At 33.7% G+C, this 22,176-nt stretch overlaps 1 protein-coding gene and 1 pseudogene across 1 annotated transcript in view; one reads left to right on the top strand and one right to left on the bottom strand.

Annotated features, from left to right (window-relative positions):
* The window catches only part of LOC125834216 (uncharacterized), a 47,065-nt gene extending 33,520 nt beyond the window's left edge, over positions 1 to 13,545 (bottom strand). The window contains exons 1-4 of the mRNA XM_049513387.1: positions 13,108 to 13,545; positions 3,676 to 3,851; positions 2,432 to 2,585; positions 2,208 to 2,260 (exon numbers count right to left, since the gene is read on the bottom strand). Coding sequence (XP_049369344.1) covers positions 2,208 to 2,260; positions 2,432 to 2,585; positions 3,676 to 3,851; positions 13,108 to 13,444 — 720 coding nt within the window. The 5' untranslated portion in view covers positions 13,445 to 13,545. The remainder of the gene's footprint in view (positions 1 to 2,207; positions 2,261 to 2,431; positions 2,586 to 3,675; positions 3,852 to 13,107) is intronic.
* A 5,077-nt stretch (positions 13,546 to 18,622) lies between these two features.
* Positions 18,623 to 19,230, top strand: LOC125834228 (uncharacterized; annotated as a pseudogene).
* Positions 19,231 to 22,176: the final 2,946 nt, after the last annotated feature.

Genomic DNA, 22,176 nt, shown 5'->3' on the forward strand with positions numbered 1-22,176 from the left:
CAATCAAAATTGCATCCATGATTTGTCTGCCTTTTATAAAAGCCAATTGTGAACATCCACCAGCTTGGAAACTACTTTCTTGAGCCTTTAAGTCAGAACTTTTGATAGAATCTTGTAAATGCTTCTCTATTAGGCTTATGGGTCTGAAGTCCTTCAACTGCTTTGCCCCCATCTTTTTTGGGATCAGTGCTATGGTCACATTGAAACTTTTTTCAAAAAAGCTCTGAGCATGGAAGTTATGCACTGCTGCAACTACTTCTTTACTGACCACATCCCAACAGGCTATGAAAAATGCATGGTGTAACCGTCAGGGCCAGGTGCTTTATCCCTCGCACATGCCATTACACAGTCTTTTATTTCCTTTTCACTGAATTGTTCTTGTAGCATGATGTTATCCATCTCATTCACCATAGTACCGGATCTGACGTTGAATTGCGGTCTCCATCTTTCTGTTTCAGGCTTTCAGCATATAAGTTCTGATAGTATTTAATGATTTGTTCTTTGATCACTGTTGGTTCCCCCGTGCATTCTCCATTGACAGACAGCTTGTCAATGTCTCTATTGTGAAGAGCAGATTATTTTGGATTATGAATTTAATTTACTCTCTTTGAGAGCTGGGCATTTGGGAATTAAAATTTGTGTTTGATCTCAGGATTATTATATATTGTGATGAAATTGGTGAAATGTCAATTAGGGAATGGACTAATTTGATAGCTCAAATATGTTTTCATTTGTTAATGCTTCCAAGTGTGCTTCATATGTTCCATTTCTTAAAAAATTTGGTTGCTTTGATCAATTCAATAAGAAGTTTGCTCCTTATAGTCAAGTATACATGTTGCTTATAATATGACGATATTCTTCTTTGATTTTTATGATACTTGGCTATATCACAAAAGTTTATTGAATGGAAATTTGTAAAACTCCCTTGCCTTTGCTATGTATTGTTTGGTCAAATTTGTGATTTCATACTTATTTCCGTCATTGTTTTGCAAGGACCAAAACCGAGGACGGATTTCTTTAAAAAGGAGGGAATGATGGGATATGAGAGTGCTGAGGATTTGTCTTATACAGGCTATTCATTGTGTCTTTGAGCAAATCGATTGCAGTTCAATTCTAGATTAAACATTTTTTTCTATCCTAGATTTAAGATTATTGGTTGCATTTACATATGTTTAGGTAAGTAATTACTTAGGTGTGTGTTTACCCCAACAATTGCCTTAATCTTCCTAACCTTTTATTGCTTTCCATAATTGTTCTTGGGTTCATGTGGGATTGAAAAACTCGTCTCCACGAATCCCTCTCTTTCTGTTGATGACTTGATTTTTTTTTTTCAAATTTCGAAATCCTTTGTTCTTATTCTTAGTTAAATGTGTGGAATAGACCAAATCCTAAGAAAATTTGAAAAATCAAGCAAGAAAAACCTTTTTTATTTTATTCTTCACGTCCAGGATCAATTTCTTTGAATGCCCAAGCCCCTTTCACATCAGATGGGGCAATTGTAATTGGTTAGGTTTTTTGCTCGTTTTTGGATCTGTCCTCATATATATGGCTTTAGCACTGTCCTAGTGCTCTTAAGTCTTAATACGAATGTTCTCATTCTCAAAGGAAAAACAAAACTGGATAAACCATTATCCCACAGATTCTGTTCTAAGAGATTTTAACGAAGTAAAATCAAAAGATACAACTTCAGTTCATATAGATACTTGCCTGCTATTCGGAACCAACTTTCAGATTTTTATAATTTTTGTTTTTTGATAAGTGATCTTCAGTCGGTATATTATCAAACTCCTAACTATCCTCCCACATGTAAATCCACCCTATTAGTCAGGAGTTGAACAGTGGCCATTTCACACTTTTGCTCCTTTGGTGACTCAAACCCCCAACCTTATGGTTTGAGGTGCAGGGTCCTTATCACTAGGCTATTCTGTTGTCCACATGTATGATTTCTCTTGAGCCCTAACCTTTCTTCATAGCTTAATTATCATTGTACCTTTTTAGTTTTTAATACTTATAAATATTAGATCATCTGTGACGTCAATTCAGTTGGATGATACAGATGGAGATTACATATAACAACACTACCAAGAGTGAGAGTCCAACCAACAAATCCTATACACTACATGTAGAAAATGATGCATGGAAATATGAAGGTTGATAGAATAATTATGGTGAAAAAAGTAGTATAGATGGCATGTGCGTAAACCAACCTTTGTAATTTCAGAACCAATTATATCGGGCCTTGTTGAGAGAGACTGACCAACTGCACAATAAGAAAATAATGTTAGACTGGTATCTATTGATTAGAAAAGAAATACACTTAAATATGCAAGTCATTGAATGACTTCAAACAAGAAAAAGAGAATACAACAATGATTCATTAAGAGCCCTGAACATTACCAAACCTAAAATTAAGGTAGTCCTTAATACTTACTCTTGATAAAAGTAGGACCAAGGTTTAGCATCGTTTCCTTTAAAACCTTCCCAAGAATGTAGTCTGACGTTTCCTTCACGACATCTTCATTCGAAGTGGGGAGAAGTCCAGATATTCTAATTTGGATTGCCGCAGAAGTGAAGGCAACAAATACCTTACAAAACATAAAGCCCCTTAAGATTGTAATTCTACGGATTAACCTTGTTAGCAGCTCTTTATGTAGAGGAAACAGATAAGTTAATAAGAAATGTTTCACGGATTGATGAGCAGTAAGAAAAGAATACAAGTGGAGAATATGCCCGAAACTAAGCATAAGCCAGGAGTCCAAGTTATTTCCTCTCCATCATTTTTACCATGATATTAGTAGAAAACTATCAATAAAGAAGCCATAAAACCTACACCAGACAAGTGTTCCTGGTTTGACCTGTTTCAACATATAACAGTTTTTGTTGTCAACTACAATTGAGGCACACAGTACATGTGTCACATATCTTCCACTATAAACTGTTTATTTAGTTATTGCCAAATGCAAATTGCTAGTCCCTTTGGGGACATGATTCAAAAATATAAATTACAGACTTCAAGTTTAAATGGCAAGTAAAAATTAAGACAATATTGGGTTGATAACAGCCATTATTAAGGAAGAGGAGCATATTGAAGTGACCAATTTAGCCCTATCACTACTCAAACTAATAGTACAAAAGTGGAGACACTTCAGGATTTTAATGTTAATGTATGACCAAGGTAGTTATGGGAGATCAATGAAGTTACTCCAAGAGGCTAGAGCTTTATAAATGGTAAAGATAACCACATACTCAGATGTGAATGCAGTAAAAGAACTGACGGCTATGAATTAAGCATATGATTTATTTATTTTGTAAATAGACTGAATTAATCAGATGATATGATGTATATATGTATATTTTGAGGTCTAGACTTGAAAACAACTCTAGGATAACTTCCAGGTACCCCTGGTCCCAAAGACCGAACCAAAAACAATAACTTCCAATTCATGCCAAATTGCTCCCACAAGGTTTCTAAATTGAGTTTCTGCGTGAATCTGAAACATATCTTTTCTAAAAGATAGGACACTAGATGCATGATAATTTGTGCCCAAATTTAGTTGGACTTATAGTGTGGCAAAATCCTAACAGGTTGTTGGTCATCAACCAAAATTTGACTGATTGAACAGAAATGATGAACAAAGATCACAGTGAAGTGTCATAATAAATTATCTCAATTACCTCAAGCAGACGAAGAGCCACTACATGGGGTCTTAAATTGAAATATTCTGACACTTGTTCCGGATCATATGTTTCAGGAAGTGGCTTTGTCCATCGCTTAGATATGCAGTAGAAATAATTAAGATATGCCTCCAATGCTTCGACATCAGCCATAAACAAGTCTATGCCAGATAGTTCTGTCAAAAGATATCAAGCCTCAAAGTCAAATATTGTAGGACCAGGACGCATTAAGTTTATTTTTACACTCAACAACCTGAAGATGGACATGAGTAATAAACATAATTCTGGCGCACCACACACAGAGCCATACAGAAAAGACAGCAACATTTCCTAGATCTCGTCATAGAGAAACAAAATAGCTTTTGCGAGCCTGCCTTGACAAACTTTATAAGGAATAAGATAAAGACAAAATATGACCTGGTCTCCCCACCACCCTGCAATAGGAAAATGATGCAGAACAAAGGCAATCAAGAATCAGAATGAGATGTTGAAGCTTTAGGAGTAGTACCTTCTGTTTATTTAATGGTAACAATCAGTTAAAAGTAGTTAAGTAGGCATTGAGTCTTAGTTACACTATGGTCCCAAATAGTTTTATATTGTATTTTCCTTATTTGCACATTAGACCCATTAATTAGAGGAGGGATCCCTATCCAGTCCATGTCAGGTGCTTTTTGCAGGAATCTGTACTACCTTATCTTCTTTTCTGGAAAGAAAGGTGAGTCATCTAGGGTTAAGACTTGGTATAAATTGTAATGTTCTCTCTTTAGTTCTTTTTATCATATATGAAATATCTCTAGCCGTAAAATTAGATAGAATTAGTTAACTTCTTCTTCTCTTTTACAAAATCTGTTTTTACTGTTCCATTGGATTGTTCTTCCATCAGTTCTTGCATCAGAAAAGGATCCCCTCCAGTGGGTTTTGCTCCATTCTCTTCAATGGATTTATGGGTGTGTGGACATGTGTTAGAGAATTACTTTTGAAGGATTGGATCAAACATTATAAACTCAATTTTTTTTAAATGTTCATTTAGACTTTTTGTCTTCTTTTCTTGCGTAATAGCAACAGAAAATAAATTGTACCCAATAAAAACAGAAAACAAATAGTTCTTTTTTTCTTTCATTCGTTTATTATCTTTGTACTTGTTTATACATATTAACTGATCACCTTTCTAAATATACATGTCCCAAATTACTTGATCACTTACTAAATTAAGATAAAATTAATTAAAATTTTCCTATTTTACCCCTATAAATAATATTCATCATCATGCTTAATGTTCCCATAATTTCTCTTTGGAAGCTTAAACAAAATTAAAGTTTTCAGAATTTATCTTTCCAAAGAGTTCATTAAATACTTAATTACTCCTTTGTAGTCTTGCTCTTGCTCATTTTGGAGTACTTATAATAGAATTGTTTAAGAACAAGTATACACGTGAACAATAAAAAACAACTCATAAAGTGAGAACATCAATTTAATGCGGAGATCAAACAAAATAATGGAGTGACAAGTTATAATTAATCTACCAAAATTTGAAGATCCAAAAACCTTCGAAAAATTTTGGAAGAAAAAACTGTTTCTCCATGTATTGATATTGAAATAAAGGTGCATAAGTTCCAATGATGCCTTTTGTATGCCCTATGTCATCATAAATTATCTTTATATTCATCAATATGGATAAAGGGTAAATTAGTCAAATTAATCATCTTATTTATGATTTCTTAAGTATTGTGTAAAATGGAAAGTGAGCAGTTAATATGGGACAGAGGGAGCAATGTATTAAGAATAAAATTATTATATAATTTGTCTACTGTGTTAAGATGCACTTATTTCAAACGTTTAAGAGTTATTTTTAAAACATTGCACACATTCATAACTCCAGTAAAGAGTAAAGGAGCAAAATTTACTGCAGGGATCCTTTCCTTGTGCTAACTTAAATTGGCTAATGGACCAAAATTTACTGGAGGGGATCCTTTCCCCATGGTAACTTAAATTGACCAATGGAACAAATTTTACTGGAGGGATCCTTTCCCCATGGTAACTTAAATTGCCCAATGGACCATAAAAACTCGTGCTCAAAATATTTTAATTTCCGAGGCCAGGTTTGTGGGCATAAAAATTAATCAAGTAAGAATCAGAAAGTACTCCCTCTGTCCCATATTAATTGATCACTTTCCATTTTACACAATACTTAAGAAATCATAAATAAGATATTAATTTGACTAATTTATCTTTTATCCATATTGATGGATATCAAGATAATTTATGATGACATAAGGCATACAAAAGGTATTATTGAAACTTATGCACATTTATTTCAAATTAATACATGGTGAAACACTTTTTTCTTCCAAAAATTTTCCAAGGAATTTTTTGGATCTTCAAATTTTGGCAGATTAATCATAACTTGTCGCTCCATTATTTTTTTTGATCTTCGCATTATAGTGATGTTCTCACTTTATGAGTTGTTTTTGATTGTTCACGTGTATACTTGTTCTTAAACAATTCTATTATAAGTACTCCAAAATGGGTGAGAGCAAGAGTACAAAGGAGTAATTAAGTATGTAATGAACTCTTTGGAAATATAAATTCTAGAAACTTTAATTTTTTTAAAGCTTCCAAAGAGAAATTATGGGAACATTAAGCATGATGATGAGTATTAATTATAGGGGTAAAATAGGAAAATTTTAATTAATTTTATCTTAATTTATTAAGTGATCAAGTAATTTGGGACATGTATATTTAGAAAGGTGATCAGTTAATATGGGACAGAGTGAGTAGTAATTTTACACTAGGACCTTACCTTAATAAAGGAAGAACTTAGGCCTTCTTGAAATAGAAACCCCTATGAAGAGCTAGCTTGGCGTAGCAAATATACACACAATACCAACTAATATATGTTCTTACTGTTGTACATCAGTATAAATACAATCAATTAACAGTTGGTTAGTCCCCACCCTGGCCATAGAGAAACATTTTCCTTTTGTTTCGAACTTCGTTAAACTCTCAACAATCTCAACTTTTTTTCCTTTTCTTCAAGGGTGACCATCTTTGTTGGGGGTACCATGATGATATGTGGATTATAAAAACAAAACAACAATTACCATGCACCACTTACCACATACTAAAATTTCCAGAGGAACATAAGTGGTCGACAGAGTACACTTGATCTGAGGTCCTCCCACTTCTTTGAAGTGATATGCACCAAACTGACATACTGGAAAGGATTTTGTAGTTCCTTCTTCGAACTTTCTCTGTGTTATATATATTTTTTTGGTAAGTATGGTAATTTTATAAATGAAAACCAGCATTAAGTGAATGTTGGTGATTAGAGGTTAAAACTTTCTCTATGTTATAATGGGGCTCAAAAGAATAAAAGGTCCTTTAAGTTTAGCATTTAGCCATTACACTCCATCATCCCCTGAAATCTTAGATCAATACTCTGCAATCCACTCACAAAATATAAAAGATGGTTGAAGTATCTTCTTATTCAACTTTACCCTTGAAGGAACTAATATTGACCAGCCCCTCCCTACCAACAACAACAACATACCCAATGTAATCCCTGCAATTCACTCACAAAATATAAAAGATGGTTTAAGTGTCTTCTTATTTGTGAGAAATATTGGAGAAGAATATTATTGAATTGTTGTTTTAATTATTACATAGAGAACTCTATTTATAGACACTACAATACAATTCCTTACCAAATAAGAGACTATAAACTATTCCTATTCTGTGTAGGATTGTGTGTACATATTCTATTCTAACACTCCCCTCAAGCTGGTGCATACAAATTATATGTGCCTAACTTGTTACAAATGTAATTAATACGAGGACCGGTGAGGGACTTGGTGAAGATATCTGCAAGTTGATCATTTGACTTCACAAATTTAGTAACAATATCTCCTGAGAGTATCTTTTCTCTGACAAAGTGACAATCAATCTCAATGTGTTTAGTCCTCTCATGAAACACTGGATTTGATGCGATATGAAGGGCTGCTTGATTATCACACACAAGTTCCATATGACCGATTTCTCCAAACTTCAGTTCTCCAAGCAACTGTTTGATCCAAACTAGCTCACAAGTTGCTACAGCCATTGCTCAATATTCTGCTTCTACACTAGATCAAGCAACCACACTTTGTTTCTTACTCTTCCATGACACCAAATTACCTCCTACTAAAACACAATATCCGGATGTGGAACGTCTATCACAGGGTGATCCTGCCCAATCAGCGTCTGTATATCCGGTGATATGCTCATTGCCTTGATCCTCAAAGAGTAGTCCTTTACCAGGAGCTGACTTTATATATCGCAGAATACGAACAACTGCATCCCAATGACTATCACAAGGAGAAGTCATAAACTGACTTACGACACTCACAGGAAAAGAGATGTCCGGTCTAGTCACCATGAGATAATTCAACTTTCCAACCAACCGTCTATACCTCTCAGGATTACTGAGTTGATCCCCCTGTTCTGGGAGGAGTTTAACATTCGGATCCATAGGAGTGCCAATAGGTTTACATCCCATCATTCCAGTCTCCTCAAGAATGTCTAAAGCATACTTGCGTTGAGAAATAACAATACCTGATCTAGACTGAGCAACCTCAATACCTAGGAAATACTTCAGTCTGCCGAGGTCTTTAGTTTGGAAATGTTGAAAGAGATACTGCTTCAAATTAGCGATACCAACTTGATCATTGCCGGTGATAACGATATCATCAACGTAAACAACCAAATAAATACACAAATTTGGTGTTGAATGCCGATAGAACATAGAGTGATCAGCTCCACTACGAGTCATGCCAAACTCCTGAATTACTATACTGAACTTTCCAAACCAAGCTTGAAGAGACTGTTTCAGACCATAGAGTGACCGACGCAATCGACATACGAGGTTTCTAGACTCCCCCTGAGCAACAAAACCAGGTGGTTGCTCCATATAGACTTCTTCCTCAAGATCACCATGCAGAAAAGCATTTTTAATGTCCAACTGATGAAGAGGCCAATGACGAACGGCAGTCATACATAGAAAAAGACGGACTGATGCTATTTTGGCCACAAGAGCGAAAGTGTCACTATAATCTAGCCCAAATATTTGAGTATACCCTTTGGCAACAAGGCGAGCCTTAAGTTGATCGACTTGACCATCTGGACCAATTTTGACCGCAAAAACCCAACGACAACTAACAGTAGACTTACCTGAAGGAAGGGAGACAAGCTCCCAAGTACCACTCGAATGTAAAGCAGTCATCTCATCAATCATAGCCTGCCTCCATCCAGAATGAGAAAGTGTTTCTCCTATAGTCTTAGGGATGGAAATAGAGGACAAAGATGATACAAAGGCATAATGGGGTGAAGATAAACGATGATAACTCAAGAAAGTATAATGTGGATTAGTATTTCAAGTAGATCATATACCTTTTTGAAGTGGAATCGATTGGCTAGCAGGAGGCAAGGCCGCAGTGGGAGCAGGGTCCGGCGCATGACATGAATCATTTGAGACTATTGCTGGACGTGGACGCCGATGATAAGTTAGGAGTGGTGGCACTGCAACTGGAGATGGGGAAGTAACCGTAGGTCCCTCAAAAGTCGGCACAGGCAAGACTTGAGGTATGGGTAAGACCTCAGAGACATCAGGACGATCAGAAGATGTGTAGTAAGGTTGAGATTCAAAGAATGTTACATCAGCAGACATAAGATATCGGCGGAGATCATGTGAATAGCAACGATACCCTTTTTGAACTCGAGAGTAACCAAGAAAGACACATTTAAGAGCACGAGGGGTTAATTTATCTTTTTCTGGGGCTAAGTTATGAACAAAGCATGTGCTCCCAAATACACGAGGAGGGATAGAATAGAGATGTGACTGAGGATACAGTATGGAATGTAGAACTTGATTCTGAATAGAAGATGAGGGCATTCTATTAATTAAATAACAAGATGAAAGGACTGCATCTCCCCAAAAACGCAGCGGAACATGAGATTCAATGAGGAGAGTGCGAACAGTCTCAATGAGATGCCTATTCTTTCTTTCTGCTACACCATTTTGTTAAGGAGTGTATGGACAAGATGTTTGGTGAATAATTCCTTGGTGAGACATAAACTCTTGAAACTGGGATGATAAGTATTCTAAGGCATTATCACTACGAAAAGTACGAATAGAAACACCAAACTGATTTTGTATTTCAGCAAAGAAACTTTTGAATATAGAAAATAACTCAGAATGATCTTTCATTAAGAAAACCCAAGTACATCTCGAATAATCATCAAGAATTGGTTGTGACAATAACTTATGCTGGTACTGACAGGACTACTAAAATTGCATTGTGGGATGACCTGTATGATATTGCCTCACATATGAACTCCCCATGGCTAGTATGAGCGGATTTCAATGTGATTACTGATGAGTTGGTAGTTTTTATTTAATCTTTTTTAAGACCGTGGTGTCCGGGCCAGCTTTCGCGCACCTCGACTAATTTCACAGGGTACCTATCACCTACCACCAACAACAGGTACCAGGTAGCTCTGTCCACCAAGACTAGGACAGATGGAAAGAATCACCTAGTGTTTTTTGTCTCTATTGAGTTTTGAACCAGTTCTCAACCACTTCATTGACCACTAGCCCACACCCTTGGGTGCCTAATGAGTTGATATTTTACCAACTTATTTGACTTTTATTCATGAATTATTGTTATGTTTTAATGCTAATAGAAGGGATTTTAGGTCATTGTTCTCTTATGTGGAGGCATTTCTTGAAAAATGAAGAATGAAGGATTTGAACTAAAGAATCACTGAATACACCGGCAAGGAACCGACATCTAGCAGGAGTGCACCGTGTTCCGCAGGTGCAACGCCGGCTAAGAAGGAAGGCATTGTGTAAGGCACCTGTGCTAGTTTTGAACCAACACTTCGTCGGTCTGGCGCATGTGCCACTGGTTTGGAGCAAACTGAAACAGCGCCACAATCGTCTATGGACGGTTTTGTACCTGCAGCACAAGTGAAAGACGAAAGAAAAGGGGAAAACTTGTACTTGATGCTAAAAAGGCTTCATTTGGCAGGTTCCAAGGATATTATTGAATGTGTAATTATGTACTATCATCTTCTTCTGGTCTTCCCAATTGGGGATATTCTAGTTAGTTTTCATTATTGCATAGTAGAGAGTAGAGAATAGACATCGAAGAATAGTTTTTCGTTGCTGAAGAAGAAAACCCAAATTGTACTTCACTGAGCTTGGATCTGAATTTGATTACACCTTATGAATGGAGTATAACTTTGATGGTATATTCTTTATTTTGTTATTTATGAGTAACTAAATCTCTTGCTAGGGGTATGTGTGTGCACGATGTGGGTGTAAACTTGAATGGGTAGTGACTAAATAGTTCTTAAATCAGCTATTATGCATGGATTTGTTGTTGTCTTCGAGGTTTAATCTAAAAATCAATGGTTGCAAACAGTAGTTGAACCTAACTCTATTTTGACTTGAGAAAGCAAAATAAGGTTGGTAAGACTTCATTAGTGAGAACTTGAGAAATTGGTCATTGGGTTAGAGTTAGAGATAGTCTAATCTGATTGATTTCTCATATAATGGTAGATCTACAGATAGTCTAACCCACTCAAGCAATGCTTGGTGTTTTGTTTGCATGGTCTTGAAGTTCGGAAGAATCCAAGATATACGTATACATTAGTTTGAGAGAATATTGGATATAGTATCGACCAAATGCTAGCCATGTGTTAATTGGTTTGTAACTAGTTGGTCATTGCCTATTGAGTTGAAACTCCATCGATATTGCACACACCCTAGTCGCTTCCAACTTGTTGAACTCTCTTTTATGTTACTTACGTGATCGTGATAGTTGAAGTTTTGAATCAAGTCTTGTGTTCCCCAACTCCCAAAAAAATTTACATTATTGTTTGGACAACATCGCATTGGAGCAGCATGGATGACATAGAGGCTTGCCTCTAGAGTTGTGTGATAAGAAGGTACCACCTAAACTCAAAGGTAAGTTCAGCAGAGTGGTGGTTAGACCGTCCTTATTGTATGGGATGGAGTGTTGGTCAGTCAAGAACTCACATGTTCAGAAGATGCATGTTGCGGAGATGAGGTTGTTGTGATAGATGTGTGGGCATACTAGGAGCGATAAGAATAGGAATGATGTTATCCAGGAGAATGTGAGAGTGGCTTCTGCAGTGGACAAGATGAGGGAAGCGAGATTAAAATAGTTTGGACATGTACAGAGGAGGTGCGCTAACACCCAGTGATAAGGTCCGAGAGGCTAGTTGTAGGGGGTACGCGGAGGGGAAGAGGTAGGTTGAAAAAGTAATGGAGAAAGGTGATTCGACAGGACATGGCATAACTTCATATTACCGAGAACATGACTCTAGATAGGAACCAATAGAGGTCGCGTATTAAGGTAGATTGTAGAAGGTTAGTAGAGGTAGAGTGTTGTCTTGCCTTGTGAAGGTTTGTGTCCACTGTAGTAGTAGTAGTAGTTGTACCCTTGTAGTTCTTGCCATATGTTGTTTATTGTGGTTCGATTATTACACTATTTTACAATTGTTAGTCTCTCCCTTGCAGACTTTACACTGTTTTTTCTTATTAGTGGTTATGCTTTCCTCATTGTTTTCTTCTTCTTTTACTTGGGCTTGATTTACTTGATTTACTTGAGCCGAGGATCTTTCAGAAACAGTCTCTATACCTCTGTGAGGTAGTGGTAAGGTATGCGTACACACTACCCTCCCCAACTCCCACTTAGTGGGATTCCACTGGGTATGTTGTTGTATAGTACTTTAAGGCTCGAGTGAAGCATTCCTATTGGCTTGACATATAATCTTTGTTGCCTATAAATAGTAGTTTTCATTCACTTGTAAAGGGTTGACTTTTTGGCAATACTATGGAATACATTGATACTCTTGTGCTCCAAGTTTTCTATTATTTGAATTCTTCACTATGCCTCAGCTCTCAAGAACAAGAGCATTTTACGTTTCAGATTCCAGAATCTGATGCACTAAGCTATCTCCAGAACCAAGCTGAATCAAGAAATATCTGAGCATTCATGTTTCCTTTATTTATTTCAATACATTTTTGTTCTTAACAAACTTATCCAATAACATATCTATCTACTTAAAACGAACTAACAAGTTAACTCAATCCGCGTATCCTTGACCTCGTGACAAATTCACGTGTACCATTTTCCGGTTAAACACATTGAATCCCCACCGTGACCCACGAATTCAATAAATAGGGGAATATGAAAGAAAACTAAAGTACCGTGTTGCTGCAATTCTGCAAACAACCACCCACATAACATCAAACACATACTCAGCATTACATAGCACAGATTTACACATAACAAAGTACAAAACATTATAATTTCAGTTGAAACCAAATTCCAAGTAATCCAACAAAAAGAAAGAAAAAAGAGGAACCTGGGTAATGAGGTTGAGGCCAAGAGGGGGTATCAAAAACCTCTGAAGAGACCCGCGGTTCCTCAACATGACGAAGCCAAATGAAATCATCAAGTGACTTAGTGAGTTTGGGAATGCGAAAGGTTTTGTTAGCCCATTGCAGCCCCTTGCCGATTCCCTTCTTTATGAACTCCGCATCCTTTTTAACTACCTCTGTTACGTTCCGAAGAGTATTCTTTTCCAATTTTTGTCTTTGGGCATTGCTATTTTTCCTGATTGTGCCGGAAGAAGCCCACACTTTTTTATGTGAAGAGATTTGGGGTGCCAACGGTGCTGCTAATGCTGCAGCAAATGGCATATTTTGGACTTCAATACTATTTTGGGGGATAATTCATGGGGAAGTAGAGGCAGTGGAAAACTGGAAATGTAAGAGGAAGGAAGCAACTGTGTAGTGAATGGCCTTCTTTGAGTTTGGGTTCTATGTTTTTTTGTGGCTATGGTTGAAGTGGAGTGAATTTCCTAAATGTTCATTCAAGTTTAGCAATTGTTTTGAAATATCATTTATATTTTATTAAGGATCAAAATATCATTTGACTATCACTATTTTCTTCCAAATATATTTGACACTCCAAAAGCCCACTCTTTCATAATTGGCATGTCATTAAAGTCTTTTTTTTAATAATAAACTAATTTAATTTATTAAACTCATTTAACTAAAATAATGATCATATTTTTTAAAAAAAAAGATATATTAGTTTATTAAGAATAAATTTGCATACTTAAGAATCTTTTATCATAATTAAACTTTTTATTTTTTTATGTTATGAAGAGTAGGTTTTTAAAACGTACTATAATATCATCAATTTTGAATACTTATGAACACATACATTCAAAAATATATTGATATGCAAATCACTCATGAATGCTAACTTACATCAATTAAGCATAAATTGTATAATGAATCAATAATATTAAATGCCAATTAACTATTACAATAATATTAATTGTGTATTTGAAATTCATGCGTACAATATTTATTTTTTGAAAAAATAGAAAGTGAATAATATTATATTTTTTATCCAAAAAACAATACTACTAAATACATCAAAAGTCTCCTTCTGTTCTAGTTGATATGTCATGTCAATAAATCATCATTTAAAAAATAATAGACCTATTTAATTCATCAAACTTATGTCTCTACAAAACAAATATATAAATTACATGAGAAATTATGAAGATTATAAAAAAATAATTAAAAAATCTAATTCCTTTATATATTTTTACCAAACAAAATTCAACAAAAAACCTTTGTGTGTAATTATTACCTGGTAATTTTTAAAATTCCTAAGTAAATTAATTGAAAATTTTAAGCAATTTTTTTCATAAAAGTATTCAAATAAATTTGTAAGGTTGACAAAAAAGTCGGTATGAAAGAGAAAATTATTATTTAACTTATTTTTAATTTAATTTTTATTTTTATTCTTTTATTCTATATTATATTATATTTTAACTTCTCACACAATTAAACACCAATATATATTCTTATCTCATTCCAAATTTATTAAATACAAGTAATAATTAATTGAATTGCCTATTTTAATTCAATAATATAAATATTATATGAGATTAATATACTGATAAATAAAGATCAAAATTTTATATTCTAATATAAATATTATTCACTTTCTATTTTCTTTTAAAAAAGATATTGTAAGTATATATGGATCTCAAAGCACCCAATTAATTAATTTGTAATAGTTAATTGGCCTTTAATATTATTGATCTATTATATAATATATGATTAATTGATGTAAGTTGACATTCATAAGTGATTTATATATCAATATTTTTTGAATATATGTGTTTATAATTATTCAAAATTATTGACATTATGGTAAGTTTTAAAAAACTATTCTTCATCGCATAAAAAAAAAAAAAAATTATGATAAAAGATTCTTAAGTATGAAAATTTATTCTTAATAAACTAATATATCCTTTAAAAAAATATATGATCATTATTTTAGTTAAATGAGTTTAATGAATTAAATTAGTCTATTATTTTAAAAAAAACTTTAATGACATGTCATGCCAACTAGGAGAGAGTGAGGCTTTTGGAGTGTCAAATATAGTTAGAGGAAAATAGTGATAGTTGAGTGATATTTTGGTCTTAAATGAAACATAAATGATATTTCAAGGCAATTCCCTAAACTTGGATGACCATTTAGGGAATTGACCCGGTTAAAGTGTTGTTTACGTGGATCGTAAATTATTTAAAGGGAAAAGGACAAATATATCTCAAACTATCGTAATACATTTGAATGGATTTCTTCTTATTGACCGGAGAGAGAGGGAGAGGGCAAGAGAGATAGGGAGAGGGTTTGCTATAAATAGGGGTGGTAAATGAATGGATTGGATCGGATTTTGATGGATTGAATATGGATTGAGCAAAAATGGTTTGGATTACAATTCACCCTAATAGAATATGGGTAAATATGATTTGGGTAAAATGGTTCTAACCCATTTAAAACCTCTCCATATTTACTTAACTAAGTGAACTGGGACTTCATGACATCAATTTACTACCTCCCCAGGCACCCCCCCCCCCACACCTTCCACCAACCGACCCCTAAATTTTTTTTGTTTTCCAAAAACAAAAAAAAATTACCCACTCCCCCGGGCACCCCACCCACCCCCCCACCTTCCACCAACCTACCCCTAATTTTTTTTTGTTTTTCAAAAAGTGAAAAAAATCTGTTTTTTCAAAAAAAAAAAAAAAAAAAAATTTTTACCCCCCACCCCTACCAGCCAACCCCTAAATTTTTTTATTTTCCAAAAAAAAAATAAAAATTACCCCCTCCCCCCCCCCCCAACACCTTCCATCAACCTACCCCTAATATATTTTTGTTTTCCAAAAACAAAACAAATCTGATTTTTTTAAAGAAAAAAAAAATTACCCCTTCGCCCCGACACCCCCCCCCCCACCTTCCACCAACCGACCCCTAAATATTTTTTGTTTTCCAAAAACAAAAAAAAAATCTGTTTTTTCAAAAAAAATAAAATTACCCCCACCCCACCAACCTACCCCTCAAAAATTTTTGTTTTCCAAAAACAAAAAAAAAAAACTGTTTTTTCAATTAAGTTTGAAAATTAATTGAATTTTTGAAAATTAATATTAATTTTTTTATGTTTTAGCACAATTAAGAATTTTGAGTGGAAGTGTAACTAAGTGATCTATTATGGGTCAATATGAATACCCATATTTTTACCCATTTTGACCATATTTGTAGAGACTATTAAAATAGCTTGAAACCTATATTTACCCAATTAAAATATGAGTAATCCATGTCATTAAATATGAGTAGAATGGACTAATTTCATTAATATGGGCTGAAATTATCACCCCTAGCTATAAAAACAACATATTGTTATAATTGTTTTCCATAAATAAGTTGTAATTTTTGCTATTTTTCATAATTTTCCCTTTAGGTTTTTTGAAGTACTTTAATTAATAGTTTTTTTTTTACAAAAGTGTTTTTAAAATATATATATATATATATATGTTTGGCTAATTCATTTGAAAAGTGCTTTTGATAAGCAAATTGTGTTTGACTAATATTTTCTAAAATGTGTTTTTGTGAGTTAAATTACGAAAAAAGGACAAGTATCAATACACTTTTAATATTAAGATTATTTTATAAAGAGAAATTATTTTTAAATGTCTATTATAAAATTTTAATTAATTTTTATATTAAATTAAAATGTACATATTCAAATTTTCAATTAATATTATACATAAAAAATAAATTAAAGATTGATATAATATTAACATGATGATGTAAAAATAATTAAAAGTATCAAGCAAAATAAATTTAAAAACTATTTTACAAATTAAATCATTACATACAAAAAATTCACCACAAAAATAAATAAATAAATAAATATAAGGATTATATTGATAAATATGGATATATGGCAGGGATATTTGGTCTTGAAAAAAAAATCTGCATTTGCTTCTACTTTCTTTAAGAAGCATAAATTTGTAGATTCTTCCTATCAGCAAAAACATTCCTTCTACTTCCATTTTTAAAAAAAATAGTTTTACTAATTGGCCAAACACTTTGATTTTTCAAACTAAGTATTTTCTTTTTCTCAAAATAAGTGTTTTTGATCTCATAACAACAATGTCAAACAGGCTCTTGAAGACTACAAATATCAATATAGATTTTAGGGGTCTAGAGTGTATAAGAATTATGCAGAATGTAGCGTATTAGTAGTATTTGCATTAGTTATGTTAAGATTTTTCTTATGTAATGTTTGGTTTGGTGTATTAAATAACATACACTGCATAATTTTTTTAAAAGAACATTTGTTTATGAAAACACCCTCCACAAATATGATAGAAATGATATGAAAAAGGTTTTGAGGAACAATTGTTTTTACCAATGCTAATGGATGGATTAGAACTCATTGCATTACTAATGCACATAAATTCATGATATTAGTAATACATACCTCAATACACAATAGAGGGGTCGTTGGGTAGAGTGTATTAGCAAAAGTAATGCATGCATTAACTCTTACCTTGTTTGGTATACTTTTCATGCTATGTATAACCAATGCAAGCATTAGTTATACACCATATTATGTATGTTACTAATTCCATGAAGTTTTAGGTATTAGTAATGCAATGGGTTTTAATGCATGCATTAGCATGGTTAAAGACCTCATTGCCCCTCAAAGTCTTTTTACATCTTTTCCACCATGATTGTGAAGGATATCTTTGTAAATAAATTGTTTTATGCAAATGCAATGCATGCTATTTTTAATATGTCAACCAAACAATGCATAAGAAATAGTATATGTATAATCAATGCAAGCATTACTACCACACTTTATTTAGGATTATTTTTATACACTCTACTAAACAACATCAGAGTGTATTTGTAATGCAAACATTAGTTACAGTGTACCAAACAAAACACTAGTATTACAAAAAGTTAATGTATGCATTATTTTCTCCGATACACAAAATTAGATTTTGATTTTATTTGCTTCAAAGAAATTGTATATATTGAATTAACAATATCTAGTTATCATTTTATTTTTAGATAAGGCACAAGTATCCCTCTAGACTATGACCAAAATCTCAGAGACACACCTTAACTAAACTAAAGTCATATTAACCCTCGAACTCATTTTTTTTTTTTAAAAATCTACCCATTTTCAACTTACGTGGCACACTCCGTGACTCCACACAGGTGAGGCATATGAGAGCTGTTTTGAGGCAACACAGACCAATAGAAATTGTCCATGTGTAAATATAACGTTTCATTCAAAGGTTTTCTTCTTTATCGAACGTCTTCTTCTTCTTCGAAAAAGAAAACTCCATTATTTTTCAAGCATTAGACTCAAATTGATCATTAATTCGAAAACATAAGGTTATTTTTATATAAATGATTTATGTTTACATTATGTATTATTACTTATTCTTTTAAATTTCTTTCACAATTTTTATTTATAAATTTTAGGGTCAGAAATGTCAAAATCTGAGTTGAATAAGTTGTGTATGGTTGAGAATGATTTAATGATCAATGTTGAAGTGTGATACAAGCATGAAATCTTATTGCAAATGTAGACATCTTGGTCATATCACAATTCGAAAAGAAGATTTTGGTCTTGTCCTCAGTATGAGGCCACAAATTGCAAAAAAAAATCAATGGAGAGACAAGGAGAGAGTCAACGAAAGATCTCAGTTTATTCTTTCGAAATTGGTAAATAAGATTAAGGAGTTAGAAGAGAATTCTGAGTGTGTTAAGATGCAATTGGAACAGTTTGATAATTCCAACATAAATTCAATGGACATTGAACAGTCGAAACAAGAGAAAATTAATTTGGACGAAGTTGAAAGTCTTCAAATTCGGTATGAAAATCTCAACATCAATTCAAAAGGAGAAGGGTGGCGATGTAAAAGAAATGAGTGATTTGAAAGAGAATTATATGAAGATGGAAGGGATGAAAAAGAAGAAAATAAGTTGTCCTTTTTTTTGGAAATTCCTTTGGTATTTGATGATTTATTTTATTGTTATATATGTTAGTTTTATAATCCAAATAGGTAAGTTGAAGGATCAAATGAAATTGTCATAGTATGATATGTTATAAAACATAATTTTTGTATGGTATTAAAATTTCAATTTGCTCTACCATAATGAAAATTTGAATTTGTTTGTGTTTGAAATTGGCTTACTTTTCTGTTCTTTTTCTAAAAACGAATGATTCAATATTGTATTTGTTAGTTTTCTCTTCTCACAATTGCCAAAAGAGGCAACTAACAGTACCACTAAAACAAAAATAAAGTTTCACGGAAATAATTGTTTGGGTTTAAAATTATCTTACTTCTCTGCTCTTTTTTTGAAAATGAATGATTCAACATTTCATTTGTTAGTTGCCTCTTCGCGCAATTGCCAAAAGAGTCAACTAACAATCCACTAAAACAAAAACAAAGCTTCATAGAAATAACACAACTCACAATTGTAGGCAAACAAAAATAATTTCGATTCCAAAAGTGAAATTAAGAACAAATCAAAGCTTCCACATTGCATAAGTACCAGAATTTCAATAGTATCTCATATATATAACAAAAACAAAAAATAGTTGTTTCTCCTTCAACCAAGAAACAAAATAGTATCTTATTGGGCACTAAAATAGTACTAAAAAAATCACTGATATCAACATTATAATTTTCATGGGTCTCGAGGCTATGAAGATGAGGAGGTATTTGAGTTTGAAAGCCTTGATTGATCTCTAATCTGTTGACGCCTTCTTATTGTGATTGTTTGATTTCCTTTCCACTTTAATCCTTGGTTTGAAGCCAACATCTCCAGTTACAACATTTGATCTCAAGACTCTTTTTGGTCCAATCGGTAATATTCTGCTACTTGGCTGTCTAAGCTACAAAAGTTTTAGAGAATTGAAGCTATTAGAGAACGAACATTATGAATGCCTCACAATACTTATATTGAATGTTTTGAAACCATTTTCAGCTCTAAACACACTCGAACCCAACACTCTTGGCCTTTTAAATTGGGTTGTGTTTTCAACACCCTTTTCTTCCCTGACAGTAGCATTTCCTTTGGTACAACATTTGTATTCTAGTCTACATAATGTGTTGTACTACCTTGAGAACATGTAAATAAACTTTCAAGTGGATGATTAACACCTCTTGCTTCACTTTCCATTCTCCTACCCCTTCCTCTACCACTCCTAGTTCTTGATGATAGTCCAGCACCCCTTGCACTTGCACTGAAACCATGACTTGGTGATCTTCCCATACTTTAGACATGTGGGGAAAAAATGTCCACTAGAAGCACTACTCTGATACTTAAGGTTTGACACCATATCCTTGTTGAACTTTGGCACATGAGCACTAGTAGAAGATGGAGCCAGGCTTGAATACCTCTGTCTAAACTGAGAATGAACACCACTATCAGATTTCTGATGAAAGTAGTCACCAACATTGGCTGAGCCCTCTTAGTCTGCATATCACTATTCTTTAAGTTTCTCTTCCTCGATCTATAGAGCACGAGTCATCAACTAGTAAATATACATCCTTTGATCAACATGGCAGTTCTAATTCCCTCACCAACATCTCTGAGATACCTGACATGAACTTACTTATACGGTCATGATCTTAGGCGTATTTATGCGCCTAATAACAAATTTATCCAATATATATTGCTAAGTTTGAGAGCAAATTCCCAATCAGAATTGAAATTTTAGAGTCCATTGATTGTGTTTCCTCTAACCAATATGATTAGATGTTTCAGGGTGAAAAGCAAAGAAAAAGGAGCGAAAAAGGACACCATGCAAAAGGTCGGAGTTTATAAGTAGAAGTTGCTAAGGAGAAATGGCCAAGAAGGTGGAAAAATACATTGTGAGGAAGCACCTCTGCGTCGCGGAGCTGAAGCCAGCATGTGGAAAACAAATTTTACAAAACAGTGGAATGCACGATAGACCCGCGTCGCGGAGTTGGCTCAGGCTATTCGAAATGTGCAGCGAGGGAACAGGTCCGCTTCGCGGAACTGGACTCTAGAATTGCGTCACGTGTTTTATTTTAGACTTTAAATAGTCTAGTTGTATTATTTTATCATTATGCAGTTTTTGAAAAATGGAAAAACGCGATTTGGGCGATTTTGCTGACATTCTCTAGAGCTTTTCTTCTACTCCTTCATTTTGGTAAACACTTCTATGATCTTTGAATATTATTTGATGATGTTTCATTCTATGAGTAGATAAATTCCCTTATTCTAGGGTTGTAGCTACGATTAATGGTGTAATAGTATTTATTTCTAGCATGAGATGGGTTTTCTTATGATTGATGTTTGCATTCTTGTTTAACTATTTTAATGGTTGATCAACATTAAAATAAACTCATTGTCCACTCTTGAACTCGGAAGACGATTAGAGGGATAGACCAAAGAATGGGAGCAACGTGTTCATTCTAGGGTAAAACTTAGAGTGTTTCATATATAGGATAGGATTATACCTATATGTCGCGTTTGATTTAATGCTCCGCTATTGGTTTATGCCTATCCCCTCTCAACGATGTAGTTAGGTTGTCAATGGTGGTAGGCGATTAGAGGTCGGGAGATCATGATCGTAAAATCAACCTTGTAAATCAATAATGAGGTTAACTTGTCGAATGCTAGGATAAGTTATTATTATGTTTGAAATCGGTATATGTTACAACCCTGAAATGTTTCCCACATTGCAAAATTCCTTTGTTTGCAACTGTTTAATTATAGTAATTAATATTTGAAATTGTTCAATTTAATTGATACAAACAAATTCCTAAAATTGTCTATCGCATAAGTAAATTTATTTTAGTTACAATAAAGTTAATGTTTGCTGATTTGAATTCCTTTGTGTTTGATAATCCGGCTCGAAAGAGTCGATGTACTACTTGAATGACCACGTGCACTTGCGTGTGCTTTTGGACACAACAAGTTTTTGACGCCACTGTCGAAGACTTTAAAATCGACAGATATATATTTTAAAGAGAAGGTGTTCCACTCAATCTATTATGTAAGCAAA

This window comes from Solanum verrucosum, unplaced genomic scaffold (assembly GCF_900185275.1).
Source record: "Solanum verrucosum unplaced genomic scaffold, falcon-dt-bn FXZP01000001.1, whole genome shotgun sequence".
NCBI lineage: Eukaryota > Viridiplantae > Streptophyta > Magnoliopsida > Solanales > Solanaceae > Solanum > Solanum verrucosum.